Source organism: Elephas maximus, chromosome 8 (assembly GCF_024166365.1).
Source record: "Elephas maximus indicus isolate mEleMax1 chromosome 8, mEleMax1 primary haplotype, whole genome shotgun sequence".
Taxonomy (NCBI): Eukaryota; Metazoa; Chordata; class Mammalia; order Proboscidea; family Elephantidae; genus Elephas; species Elephas maximus.
The window spans coordinates 18,442,722-18,457,795 of record NC_064826.1 but is presented as its reverse complement, the minus strand read 5'-3'; the positions used below and the strand labels follow the sequence as shown (position 1 = coordinate 18,457,795).

Below are 15,074 nucleotides of genomic sequence, written 5' to 3'. Positions count from 1 at the left end.
CAAAGTGGCATCCAATACCCCAAAATTTGTTATTTTTTTTTCTTAGAAGTTATGTCATTGTCATTGTATGCCATGAACAGATATTTTAAATGACCCTGACCTTATTAAACAAACCTGTGGTTCACTTACATCCTATTTTTGTTTTTCCAGGTCAAGATTTAAATATTTTGTCTCTACTATTGAATTAGAGCTGGCCCAGAAAATAAATCAGTTAATTAGTACCCTGTCTTATACGCATACCTCTCTCTACCCCTTTCCTCCCTCTGGCTTCATTCTGGCAGTTAGCATTCATTTATTCTTTTAATAAATAGCTGAGTAACTTGTGTGCCAGGTACTGTTCTAGGCACGGGCAATAAAATCGTGAACAAAACAACCTCTGTCATGGAGCTTACATTCTAGAGCAGAGAGAAGGCAGTAAACAATTACTGTTTAATAAAAAAAAGTTATGTAGTATGTTAAAAATACTGTGTATAAAAGAAGAGCAGGGTAAGGATGTATTTGTCTTTTAAAGAGTAAACCATTGCCATCAAGCCGGTTCTGACTCATAACAATCCTACAGGACAGAGTAGAACTGCCCCATAAGATTTCTAAGGAGCAACTGATGGATTCAAACTGCTGACCTTTTGGCTAGCAGCTGAGCTCTTTAACCACTGGGACATCAGTACTCCTTTAAAAAGTATTCACCTATTGTCTAATGTGAATATTGTCATTTTATTTTCTCTTTCAATTTATAGTTCCAATGACAGGATTCACACAGAGAGCAACCATTGATCCAGAACTGAATGAAATACACGTCTTATCTGGACTCAGCAAAGACAAGGAAAAGAGGGAGGAGAATGTCAGAAATTCATTCTGGATTTATGACATTGTGAGGAATAGTTGGTAAGAAACTCTTGTCTATGCTGAATCTCACTGTAGCACTTATTTAAGGTTGTTGGTTTATTAAAAGAAGGGAAAAATGAAGCGCTTATGTTAACATGTGATATACATTTGAAAATCAATATTGGGGGAAAAAGCAGTCAATACCAGTACCTACTATAGTATATGATGACATTCAGTGAATCGATTTTACTTCTGAGCTGTTCAATTAGTAGATTGTTCCTGGCCTGGAATCAAGAGAATTATGTTAGAGTTTAGGTCCTGGGTTTTTTTTTTTACCAAGTAGATGTGTGAACTTGAGAGCAATTTTTTGAAAACATCCTCAGTTTTTAGTTTTTATCAAATGAAGATGTTTGACTAGAGCAGTGCTTCCCAAAGTATGTTCCAAGGAACACCATTCCTAGAGGATAGCAATAGGAAAAGCATTCCTGTGCTCAAATAAACTAGGGAAACCTTAGGGTAAACAGGTTTCTTTACTGTAGAACTTCTCAGAGCTTTTGATATGCTAATATTTATTGTGACTTTCCAAGGGCAGAGTATTATCGTTTAGCATTTCCAAACCCAGGACCTTTGTCACAGGGTTTCTCATAGTATTGGTGCTGCACATTTCGCCCTGGGCAACCTTGGCCTAGAGGATCCAGCTCTAACATTCTGTAATTGCTCCCTAAGTCAATGTGCTGCCGTACAGAGGCGACTCAGAGAACCTCCTCCGTTAGGTACTGGAGGGTGGCACTCAGCCAGGACAGAATTATTATTTTCTAAATAGGACATTTATTTACTATTGAAATGAAAACACTGTACTGTGAGTCTTTTTATTGTGAATACATAAACCACATAGCATCTCTTTTAACCTTTATTTTGAGCCTTTATATATGCTTTCTGTGTTCCATAATGAGACAGATTGTTCTTAAGTTGGGCTTTTTTTTTTTTTTTGTGGTAAATATATATGTAACAAAACATTTGCCATTTCAGCATTGTACATTTCAGTGACATTAATTACATTCATCACCACTATCTGTTCCCAGTTTTTTCCATCACCCTTAACAGAAGCTCCGTGTCCCCTAAGCATTGAGTACCTCTTTCCCCTTTATTTTCATCCACTCCTGGTAACCACTGATAAACTTTGGTCTCTATATTAAGTGAACATTTTGAGGATTGATTGAGTCAATGAACTTCAGAACTCAGTTCTAACAAATTCAGATTATTTTATGAGAGTGACTGGAACTTTATGGTTTGATGTGAACAAATTTATATATATATTTTTTCTGTTGGTAATTAGACATGCAGTTCATGTGTTTGCTACACTTATATTTACATTATGTTTGTTACTAATTTTCTGTAGTAAAGTGCCTTAAAAGGAATGTCTTACAGGTCTTGTGTATATAAGAATGATCAAGCTGCAAAGGAAAATCCAAGTAAAAGTCTTCAGGAGGAAGAGCCATGTCCAAGATTTGCCCACCAGCTTGTGTACGATGAGTTACACAAGGTATCCCAAATATATTTACCTGCCGACTTTCCACTGCCTACAGTCTGAAACAATCCCAAAATGTAACAGTTTCTGATTGTTTTTTAAGGGGAATTGAATAAGAAGTTATGACATGTAGCAGACATTCAATAGAATATATGATAGATATTCAATACCACTTTTCCCTAAATTCCCTTTGGAGAATAAACATTTTGCATAGTCTGTAAGTCCTGTTACTTTTCCCTTTCTGAAAGTCACTGGCTGCTTCTTAGCTGCATACTTAGATACATAGGATGGCCTGTTGTTTCTACAATACAAATATCTGAGTAAAAGGCAATTGGTTTTTAGCATTTGAGTAGCTTTTCCCATGACATAAAAAGGAACAGGTATGTAACTTCCTGGAAGAAGTCCTTTTATCTTTATTTTTCCTAAGTATGAGTGATACATCTTTTCCATTGGTGTTGTGTGCAGTCGATTCCAACTCATAACAGCCCTATATGACAGAACAGAACTGCCCCACAGGGTTTCCTAGGCTGTAGCCTTTACAGGAGCAGATCGTCAGGTCTCTTCTCCCATGGAGCCACTGGTGGGTTCGCACTGCCAGCAGGTCGGTTAGCAGCTGAGCACTTAATCGTTGTGCCACCAGTACTCCTTATCTTTTCTGTTAGCCTGGTGAAAACAGTCCTGGTTCTGAAATTTTATAGTCACTAAATGTTCAAAGTGATTTCTTTTAACTATTACTCCCTTAAATTTTACATGTGGTGTAGTAATTTGGACTCAGATTGCATAGTAAGTTATTGATACAGCCTGTATTCCTTCTGTTTAGGCCATAGATAATTTAAACTTTATGCTATATGGCTTGAGACCTCTAGACAGAAGATACCATGGAAGTAAATAAAAGCCATTTCTCTTAGTGGCGCCCACGTTGAAGGGTAAATAAATTTTCACGCAGAGGATGGAAAGAATACCTCTATTGTATAACACTTTGAATTTAAATCTTTTCAGATATCAGGAACTGCTTCAATGGTTTGTGACAGAATGTCATTAAAACAGTAATTAATGATTTATATAGACCTTTTTTTTTTTCAGTTAGAATATAACAGTGAAATATTTATCACATTCCTGTTTTTAGTATTAGTTGAATAAAAGAGTAATATTTTAAGTTATTTCACAAATTATATGTGCCATTTAATATTTGGCATTATAGCTAAAGCAAAATTAAGACGTTTTAATTAAACAGTAGTTTCTAGTTTACTGTTGACCTTCAATGATTCAACATGTGTATCAGAGTTGTTTTTTAAATAACATTTGTTATTATGGTCAACACTTGTTTAATTTGGTAATCCCCATTACATGTTGTCCTCAGCAAACTCCGTATGTTGGGTTAGCTTCTCACTATTAATGCTTTTGCTTCACATCTTCTACTATCACTGTCATTGTGGTGATGTAACTCATTCAAGTACAAAATATAATTAAGAAAGTGGCCTCAATGGTTTAAAGTAAAATGGAAACTTGAGAAAAATCAAGAGGCCTTTGGTAAAAATGCAATAATGTTTTTATTTTGTATATGAATAAGGCTAAGGAAGTTAGCTTTTAGTCTGTACTACCAAAATGAAGAAATTTAACTGTGCCTTCTGTACTTTCTTGAGCATGCGTACGTTTTTTAAAATTAAATCTGATTTGTCTGTCTGTTATAGGTTCATTATTTATTTGGTGGGAATCCAGGAAAATCCTGTTCTCCAAAGATGAGATTAGATGACTTCTGGTCACTGAAGTTGTGTAGGCCATCAAAAGATTACTTACTGAGGCATTGCAAATACCTCATAAGAAAACACAGGTATAAAAATAATTCACTGAAAACTGTTTTAATTGACGTTATCAGCTATGCTGGTGTTACCTAAGCATTGCAGATATGCCTTTCTCTTTGGAAATTTAATAACTGTAAATATTGTGAATATCATAAATTTTTTAGATACTCTACTGTTCTACTTATTTTTGCTTTCCTCTTTCAAAGGAATATACAAAATAAGATACAAGCCAAAACCAAACCAAACCCATTGCCATTGAGTCAGTTCCGACTCATAACGACCATATAGGACAGAGTAGAACTGCCCCATAGGGCTTCCAAGGAGCAGCTCATGGATTGGAGCCACGGACCTTTTGGTTAGCAGCCAAGCTCTTAACTACTGGGCCACCACGGTGTCAAAGATACATAGTCATGCTAAATTTCTGCATACAGAATAAGTGATCTGACGTAGAACGTTTTGCAATGGTTAAAATAATGGGAAAAGTTCCTGTGAAGGTGGTGTACCTACCTCGGAGTAACTAAAGGCCTAACCACTATCAGTGAGACCGGCGCTAGATTATCAACATATGCCTGAGCTGTCCATAACTCTCTTAAAAGTAACATGGTGATATAGTTGACTGTGTGGTATCTTTATCATTTGATGTTTTAGAATACAGCTTCAAAATATGATTGTAGTTTCACATCATTACCTTTGCCATTTAATTGCAAAATCATAGAACCAAACATTTTCATATGTATCTCCTGTGTCACATTTGCTTTGTAGCCTTATTAAAAAAAAAAAAACTACTGAAAAATGTAGGGTTCCTGGTACTGTTCGTTGGTAATAATAATTTATAATTTGGAAGGAGGTTAGCCTTTAATGATGGTAATAGCTATATTTATTGAGCAATTATTGTGTGTTAGGTCCTGCATATTATCCTCACAGAAAGCCAGTGGAGTAGGTACTGTTATTATCAGTATTTTATCAATGAAGAAATGAAGGCTTAAGTACGTTATATATTCACCTGAGGTCACCAAACCATCAGTGACAGAGCCACGATTTGATCCTGGGTGTTCTGCCTCCACATCACACAGTTTAACCACTATGTGTGTATATATACACACACCCACACACATATATAAATACAGTATTTTTTATTTGTGTATTATATATAATACAATCATATATTATTTTTATACATATAACATGCATTAAAATCTCTTTGTAGATATTAGATTTGTGTTCCTTTATCATAACATGTTTAGTTATTGTTCCTTTCTCTGCTTTCACAAGTTGTACCTGCTATATATAAGCGGTTTGGGGTATTATTGTGAATAATTAGTATATTTGCTATAAAATCTATAGGAAAAAAGGTCTGAATCTGTATACTGGCTGTTCAGCGAGGGAAAAAGTGTTTTACAAACAAGGTTTAAGCTTAGATACCTTCAGCTAATGCGTTCACATTGCTAAGTTTTTATTCCTGAGTACTTTATTATTAAACCTTGCTTTTCAAAGGCTAAGACAAATTTGGGAAAAATAGTGTTAGTGCTTTTTCTCCTGAATATATAACAAACAACTAGTGGTTGGAATCTTGAGCTTTTTAAAAAAATTTCCTGACCATAGGCCCATTAGTGATTGAAGGAGGTTGTTGGTTCCTTCTGGTGTTACGTGTAAAGCAGTCAAATTCATTTATAAACATTTTTCTGTGGCTTTTAATTGAAAAAATTGTACATGCTTAGTAAAGAAAAAGTAAGTCCACTTCCCCCCCGCCCCCATGAAATCACTCATCAATCATCCCACCACTCAGAGATAATAAGTGCCAATATTTTGGTATGTATCCTTTGAACTTTTTACTGTACATATATCCACACATAGACTTTCATTGTTTAACTTAAATATAGGGATTTAAGTTAAACAATGCTTTGTAATCTGATTTCTTTCACTGAATGATATATCACAAACATTACCATATTAATAATTATAAGTACAAATTATAATGGCTGCATAGCGTTCCAGTCCAGGTGTCTCCTTTTGCAGAATATTTAGATTATTTCCAGCGTATTTGCCATCATAAATAGTATTATAGTGAATTGTACTGCCCCAAAATTCTATATGATGGTAGGATTATTGAATTATCCAAGTGTCCTCCAGAAAATTGTTCATTTTCATTTCTTCCAGAAGTATGTAGGATTATTCATTTTCCCATTGCCAAGCCAACCTGAGAAGTATTATTCTTTTTTAATATTTGGGAGTTGTTTCCCTCTTTTAAGAATATATCAGTGGGCAGGTGAAATGAGAGCTTATGGGAGTCAGAAATATTATATATTATTACATATTCAAATACAAATATCATTGTTAGTGACTTGTGCTAATAAAGGTATAAAGTGAGGGGTGAAAGTGGGTAAAGAATAAAAGAGTAACCTGTAAGGGATCATTTAAACTTTTGAATATGTGACAAAAGACTAGCAAATCTTATGACTATGAAAATAATCATGAAATAAAATGACTGAAACTAAAAAGCAGGAAGTTTGTATAATTTGGCAAGTAATGCAGCCTTTGGCATTTGCCACTGTGGGAAAAGAACTATGCTCGCCCACCTCAGAATTTAAACTAGAAAAGCTCTTGAAGGGAGAAATTGAGAATTTATAAAGACATCATCCATTTACATGGATTGTTTTCAATTAGAGCAATAATAGCATAAAAATATGAAACATAGTACTCTATTTTCTGATTGTGATTGCTGTTCGCCCTTAGTTCTGAGAGCTAATGGAAAAAGTATTAGATCTGGACCTTGGATTAGTATTCAGATCTCCTGACTTAATCTCTTTGGAGATCACTTTGCTCATTAGTAAAATGACAAATGCAAACGAATAAGGGCCTTGACAAGCCTCAGTGAAACTGTTCTTTTACTTAAGAATTATTTATTGATGCTAACAAGTGGCCATCTAAGATGTATCAATTGGTCTCAACCCACCTGGATCAAAGGAGAATGAAGAACACCAAGGTCACATGATAACTATGAGCCCAAGAGACAGAAAGGGCCACATGAACCAGAGATTTACATCATCCTGAGACCAGAAGAACTAGATGGTGCCCGGCCACAACCGATGACTGCCCTGACAGGGAGCACAACAGAAAACCCCTGAGGGAGCAGGAGAACGGTGGGATGCAGACCTCAAATTCTCATAAAAAGACCAGACTTAATGGTCTGACTGAGACTAGAAGAATCCCGGCGGTCATGATCCCCAAACCTTCTGTTGGCCCAGGACAGGAACCATTCCCGAAGACAACTCATCAGACATGGAAGGGACTGGACAATGGGTTGGAGAGAGATGCTGATGAAGAGTGAGCTACTTGTATCAGGTGGACACTTGAGACTGTGTTGGTATCTTCTGTCTGGAGGGGAGACAGGAGGATAGAGAGGGTTAGAAACTGGCAAAATTGTCACAAAAGGAGAGACTGGAAGGAGTGAGCGGGCTGACTCATTAGGGGGAGAGTAAGTGGGAGTATGGAGTAAGGTGTATATAAGCTTATATGTGACAGACTGACTTGATTTGTAAACGTTCACTTAAAGCTCAATAAAAATTATTTAAAAAAAAAAAAAGAATTATTTATTGGGCATCCACAATGTGCAAGACATTGTTCTAGGCTCTGGGAGTATACCAATGAAGAAAACAAACAATATCCTGCCCTTAATTTTCTATTCTTATGAAGGGAGACTAACAATAAACATAATAAGGAATTTATATTGTACATTAGATGATAAGTACTATGGAAAACCACTAAAACACGTTAAGAATAATTGTACAGGTGAGGGAGTTGAGGGTACAGTTTTAAATAAGAATATTAGGGTAAAAAAAGCCAGACTTACTGGACCCATAGGGACTAGATGAACCCCTAAGACTATTGCCCTGAGATAAACTATTTAAACTTGGAACTGAAACCACTCCCAGAGGTCATCTTTCAGCCAAATGACAGATTGGCCCATAAAATAAATAATATCACCCGTGAGTACTGTGAAACCAAATGGCAGATGTTTACCTAAAGCAAAGATGAGAAGGTGATAGGAGACAGGGAAGCTAGATTAATGGAAACAGAACAACTAAAATGGAAATAACGAGAATGCTGATACATTGTGAAGAATGTAACCTATGTCTCTGAACAGTTGTTAAATGAAAACCTCATTTCCTGTATAAACTTTCACCAAAAACACAATAAAATACTAAGTTAAAAAAAAATATATATATATATACATATATATGTATATTAGGGTAGACCTCATTGTGTGGGTAGCATTTGAGCAGAGACCTAAGGGACATGTGGAAGTGGGCCACGCAGATATTTGGGGGAGCGGGGAGGAGGAGGAAGTAGTTAAGAGAGGTAATAGGCAAGGTTCTGAGGTTTAAAATATGCCTGGATTGTGTGAGGAATATATTGAGGGGGCCAGTGTGGTTGAAGTAGAATGAGTGAGGTGACTGGTAGGAGATAAGGTCAGACTGATAAGAAAGGAAACAGATTGTGAAGGGCCATTGGCTTTTACCCTGAGTGAAAAGGGAGGCAGGGAAAGATTATAAGTAGAGGAACAGCATGTTCAGATCCTTCTAGATTTTTGGCCACAGGAACTGGGTAAAAGGTTGAGGCCGCTTTCACTCAAAGGGGGAATTCTTCAGAAACAAAAGGTTTCTGTTGTTTATGTGTTGGGAAAGATGAGTTCAGTTTGGGACACTAGGCTTGAGGAGTCTGTGAGACAAACAAGTGGGGCTCATTAGGAAGTATTTGCAGGAAAGGCTTGGACTGGCATCTAGATTTTTGAGTCACAGCAGGGAGAGGGAGCTTGTTCAGGGAGGGTGAGAAGAATAAAGGGGTGTTGGGGGCATTACCTGAGGACCATCACCATTTGAGGTGCAGGCAGAGGAGGAGACCCTCCACAAAAGAAATTGAGAAGGCACAGTAGGATTTTGAATAAACCGAAGAGTGTGCCAGCAGAATTTCCTGATGGATTGTTGTGATATGGGTATGAGAGAGAGCAGTCAGGAATGACTCCTAGGCTTTTGGCGGGAGCAGTTGGAAGGATGACGTTGCCATCTGTTAAGTTGGGGAAGGCTGTGGTTGTAGCAGGTTTGGGGAAGATCAGGAGTTCAGTTTTGAACATGCTGAGTTTGAGTTATCTAGTAGGCTGTTGAATGGCATCCCTGGGTGGTGCAAATGGTTAAGGGCTTGGCTGCTAACTGAATGGTTGGCGGTTTGAGTAGTTGAGTTCAGGAGAGAGAGAAATTTGGAAGCTTTTAGTATGAGATAATGTATGTGAAATCACTTTGTAAATTATTAATTACTGTATCGATTTTTTTTTTTTTCTGGTATGAGTATTGGAACCCTGGTGGCGCAGTGGTTACAAGCTCAGCTGCTAACCAAAAGGTCAGCTATTTGCATCCACCAGCACTCCCTGGAAACCCTGTGGGGCGGTTCTGCTGTGTTCTGTAGGGTCACTATGAGTCAGAATCAACTTGACAGCAACGCGTTTTTATGTGGATATAAATTACTGTCAATCAGATCTCAAATTGACCATATACTATGTATATGTCATTATTATGGGACCTAAATCTTTAGGTAATGCACAGCTACCCAGGTGATACAAAAAGAAATTTGTTTCTTCAGACTTTTTCATTGTGACTATTTTCAGTAATAGGAATTAATTTAATTAATATAATTAAAGCATCGTACTTGAACTGTTTTATTTCATGTCCTAGAGAACCCCATGGTGACTATAACCACAATCCTAAGTTCCTTGGTTACTTTTGTAAGTGCAGAGTTCAGAGTCACTAACCTGGTTTTCTTGCCATGGGACAGTTTACCTCCATTTCCCGAGTCCAGACCTCTTACCGTTTCCACTAGTACTAGACTACAGCCTAGTAACCTAATTATTAAAAAACAGAGATGAATAAGTATTTCAAATGACATTCAGTTCATTATTTAGGTTGTCATTTTTATATGTATGTGTCCCTGGGCTTCTCTGCTTAGCATCCTATCTGAGTAAACTACAGTGTATCTATAATATGGGACATTTGAGTGTGTGTTTCTTAATAAATACCAGTGACCTTCAAACATTTATCTTCCTGCTGAATTCTCTTTGAGCCACCAGTACTTTCTCGTAAGCCACCGTCTGTTGCTCCCATTATCACAGGACTAATAGAAGAAACCGATTCCTACACATGTTCGTGAAATTCAAATAAAAAGAGAAGAGAAAATAAGAAGCTCTGACAGAGATATTTGGAGCATTGGACTGAGCAGGCGCGGTGATAATTATACTGTGTCCTGCTTCCTGTGATTAGTTAATTATCTTTGTTTCTACTTTCTTTTGTAGAAAATAAGAACCAGGAATTTCCTTCTGTTTCAGGTCCTCTGTAAATTTTCCGGAATTCTTTAGATTGTCAGGCAGTTGTGTATTAATTAACTGATATGCAGTTGAACCCATTTTTAATTTTAAAGAATCTTGTTTACTACTAACTTGAATTTACAGTAAGAGGCCCGTTTTAGACATTTGGAAAAACGTAGACCTTTTGCTGTACCAAACTCTTCCAGGAGTTTGCAGACCATTGGTACATTGCAGGAGGATAAATAGAAATGTGTTTCTATGGATTGGAAAAAACGTTAAAATTGCCCTTTTGGTTCACATTTCATACCAGACACCTCTTCTTTGATTATATGAAAGCTTACCCTGTATTGCTGGGCTGACTTATTTACTTTTGTTATTATTATTCTTACAGAAACAAGTATTTATCTTATCTAGTTAAGGAGGAAGAGAAGTGTATTCTTTGCCAAGGAAGTATCTCCTCCTTCTTAGTGGTGTCATTTAAAAAAAAAAAAAAAAAAAAAAAACTATTGCCACAGAGTTGATTCCGACTCATAATGACCCTATAGGACAGACTGCCATTATTATTTTCTCCTATTACATTCAAGTCTCCAAACTCTTGTTGATAATTTGGGAGTAGAAAGTGTGTTGGTTATTTCAGGTTGCAAAGGATAAAGACTTGCTTAAAATACCTCAGCTGAGGGAGAATTATGAGAATATCCAGAGAATTAAGGTGCTGCCTCAGCATTTGAATGGTAAGGCCTAAAGAAGAATTGTTTAGGATAATGGGACAATTCTAGTAACCCAGAAGCAGTTGTAGTAGCTTTCTTTGTAACTGAGCCCCTCTCTCTTTCTGCTGCTTTCTCTGCGTCTGCTGTTACACTGACTACTCCTGACTCTTAATTTCCCTCAGCTTCATGGCTTCTACACACACACAGTATCTACCATCTCACGACTTCTGCTTACCACTTCTGTGTGTGCCTTCAGTTTTTTATACGTGCTTATGTATCTCACATCCAGATTCTCTAAAAGAGTATCTGGTTTCCTGGAGAGAGTGTTAGAACTGGGCAGAATTCTGCCAGGCCATTTCATAAGCTATGGATCAAGCTGAAGAGGATTGTCTTTAACTCAGGTGCTAAAACCCTGGTCTAATCAATTGTGGGCAAGATGCAGAGTAATATGATTTCTGCCTAATGGGCTCTCATTTGCCTGAGGGCTGTGAGTCTGGCTTACCCTCTTAAGGAACGACCTGGAGCAAGAGAGCAATAATATTTTCTTAGTCTTTGCCTTTACCTGACATACCCAATTACTGAGATTGAGTCCGAAGACAGGAAATCTTCCATTTGCGAAACAATCTTCCATTTGCGAACGTCTCTTTACCATTTTCCATACCAGAGGAAATTAAATAATGCTCCCTTTCTTTCTCTCTGTGTAATATGTTGAAAAGCACTGATGATGTTGTTTGTTGCCTTCAAGCTGATTCCAACTCACGATCAGCCCGTGTGTGCGGTGTAGAACTGTGCTCCACAGGGCTTTCAAAGCCGTGGCCTGTCAGAAGCAGACCGCCAGGACTGTCTTCCACAGCGCTTCTGGGTGGCTTCCAACCACCAACCTTTTGGCTAGTAGTCGAGCACTTAATCGTTTGTACCACCCAGGGAGCCTGAAAAGCTTACCAATTTACTAAAAATAAATCCATACATAATTACGTTCTAGCGAAAGAACACTAATCTTACTTAAATAGATAAATAGGCCCAATTTTTTTTTTTTAAAGAAGTCATTTCTTCCTTTTCAGTTTTGCGATCTGATAGACCTGGGTTTGATTTGGATCTGCCACTTACTAGCTCTTATCTTGGGCACATTAAATCTCCAGACCTCAGTTTGTCACTGTTTAAAAAAAATGGTGATAAAACCTATTGTCATAGAGTTATTATGAGGACAAATGAAGTAATATATATAAAATACTTAGTACAGTATTAGCATATAGCAAATGCTTGATAAGTGGTTGCTATAATTGTATTTGTTATTGTTGTTATTACTGGCTGAGACACAGAAATAATCTCATTAAAAAGGCCTAATGAGACTGTACTTATTTCCGTTTCTAAAGAATCTGTTAAACCACCTGCATAGGAAAATGTACTGTATAAATCTAACCAAGTATTTTTATTGTGTTTTTAATGAAAGTCTCAATTGTAGCCACATGTGACTCTTTTGCGGTTCTGTTATGTAAAATATTTAGTGTATTCAGTATGTTGTATAGTTGATTCAATCCTAGCTTTTAGTTTTTAAGAGAAAGGTAGACCCCTATTTCCCAGAATAGAGAGTGCTCTTACCCAGTCCCTTGTGCCCCGGCCATCTGGCATTACTATTGTATCTCCAGAGACTCTTCATCTATACTAGCTACTTGTCAGCCTTCTTGTTTCTGGCTTCCCAAACATAGGTTTCCTCGGTGTCCAGAATAACTCCTTCATATACAGTGTATTCCACTCCAGGTCTAAAAGACATTTCTAATGTTTATTCATAACTCTAGACAATTCTTCTTCTCTACATTTTCTAGGTTTGAAGAAAAGGCTCAAATGGATCCCCTTAGTGCTCTGAAGTATTTACAAAATGACCTTTATATAACTGTGGACCATTCAGACCCAGAGGAGACAAAAGAGGTAAAGGCAGGAAGAAAGTTTGGAAATTGAGCTTTTTATTTTTTTTGCATTTGTTGATTTTGCTCTTGGGCATTTAAAGGAAAATAAAATAACAGTAATAATCTTAAAAATGGCACAGAGCAGATGAAATAAAAATTGAATAGGCATGTTTTCATGTGATGATATGAAGTTCAAATCACACAAAAAACCCTTGATCCATTCAGAAAGGATTTTTCATATAAAGTTTTAACTTAGGCATTAGTTTTGTGTAATGGGAAGGAAGTGAAAATTTTTACTTCTTTAGTCCCATGTTTCTTTTACTTTGTTAAGGATTATGAAATGGTCCGATAAATCTTTTCTGTTGATACTCCAAAATCGCTCAAGAGAAAAAAAGAAAACTCCCCATTTTTGTGGGGAAATGTGGAGAGAGTTTGGTAGGAGTCAAGTCTTTACTCCATTCACATTTAGTTACAGCCATGTTGTAGCAGTACAGCTTGACTCTGAGTTACTACGAATTTCATCCATCACTAGTTCCAAACTTGAGAAATCATTAGCAGGCCATTACTTTTCAGTTATATAATATGGGATCGAAGCTACTATTTCTAAATATTTAATATTCTTAAGAGGAAATTTGCTGTCCAAAGTGTGGGAATATTCCTGCAACGAGCTTCCAAGTTTTATAGCCTCTCTGCCCACTAACTTCTGAGATTCCTTTTGTCACTTTTTCTTTTTGCCAGCCATCCTGGTTCATGGTTCATCTGGCACAATCCAAACTGCTAGTCCATTGTACCTTCCACACACAGAATTGGTGTTGATGGCATGTAGTTCTGTCCCTTACCCCCATTTTCCTGTTAGTTGTTGCATAGCTTTGGCTTTGTAATAGCAACATCAAACAGTGCTTTTTTCTGTTCAGTGTTGACACAGGTTTCAGATTGAACTACTTCCAGGCAGTAGGTTCATTGTTCTTTCAAGCAATAGGACCTATGTCCTTGGCACCAAAATAAGGAGATACTCTTTCATGGTTGCCTACTGTAACAAATAAGTTCTATTCTTCTCACTCAGTATTGGTTACAGACTTTCATTAGGTGGAGAATCTGCAGAACACACTTTAGAATGCCCTTAATGAGGGCAGTTGGTTGTCTTTCCTTGAGTCTTCATTCAATTCATGATACTTACTATTTAAAACAGGGCAAATCATACTTTGGCCAAGTAGCGGAATATGTTAGATTTAATCTGTTATGGCTTATAATGGTACATAGTTGTGAAGAATACAATCATGTTTATTTTGTTAAACCACACATTTGAGAGTTATAAATAGATTTCCTTGTGTTTTCTTCATAGTCTATGTAAAATGGCTATAACCCTGAAACAATGATTTTCTCCTTATTTTTTAAAAACAAAACAAAACGAAATATTGCAAGGTAAATAATTTCAGCTGTGTGAGCTACAAGTAGGCCAAAGAAAACAGACGATTTGTTCTTAAAGCTAGGCTAATGGGAAAATTCAGGACAGAGGGGTATCAAATTTAATCAGAACCATTTTTAAAAATTTTGGTAGGGGGTTTCTGTTTTTCTCCTTTCTTGAGTAATAACAATTTATGGTTGTGTATGCCACAGACTTCCATTCTGTTTCTTAAAAACTTAATCTACCAGTAGTTGTTTAGCCCTAGTACAAGTTGATAAAAATGGTGTTTTGTGTGTGTCAGTATCAGAATCACTTTAGAAACTTTTTCAAAACAACATCCTCACCCTAAGATTCACCTCCGTATGCTCTTATGTAACAAAAAACCGAAAACACTTCAGACATTGAGAATTACTGGTCTGCAAAAGTATTATTTTGTTTTAAAATGTGGACAGACTTAATTAACTTTTTAAACTTTAGTATTCCAACAGTCTGCTTTGGGGGGAAAGAAATCCCCTGGTGGCAGTTTCAAGTAGGTACGCTTACGGTCTTAAAAT

The 15,074-nt window shown here is 36.7% G+C and overlaps 1 protein-coding gene across 5 annotated transcripts in view; it reads left to right on the top strand.

Moving 5' to 3' along the window:
- The window catches only part of MKLN1 (muskelin 1), a 363,210-nt gene that overhangs the window by 324,493 nt on the left and 23,643 nt on the right, over positions 1 to 15,074 (top strand). For 4 of the 5 annotated variants that reach the window (XM_049893182.1, XM_049893181.1, XM_049893185.1 and 1 more), the window contains 4 exons: positions 735 to 882; positions 2,251 to 2,365; positions 4,042 to 4,181; positions 13,035 to 13,137. In XM_049893182.1, coding sequence (XP_049749139.1) covers positions 735 to 882; positions 2,251 to 2,365; positions 4,042 to 4,181; positions 13,035 to 13,137 — 506 coding nt within the window. The remainder of the gene's footprint in view (positions 1 to 734; positions 883 to 2,250; positions 2,366 to 4,041; positions 4,182 to 13,034; positions 13,138 to 15,074) is intronic. The other variant, XM_049893184.1, reaches the window with a different exon arrangement.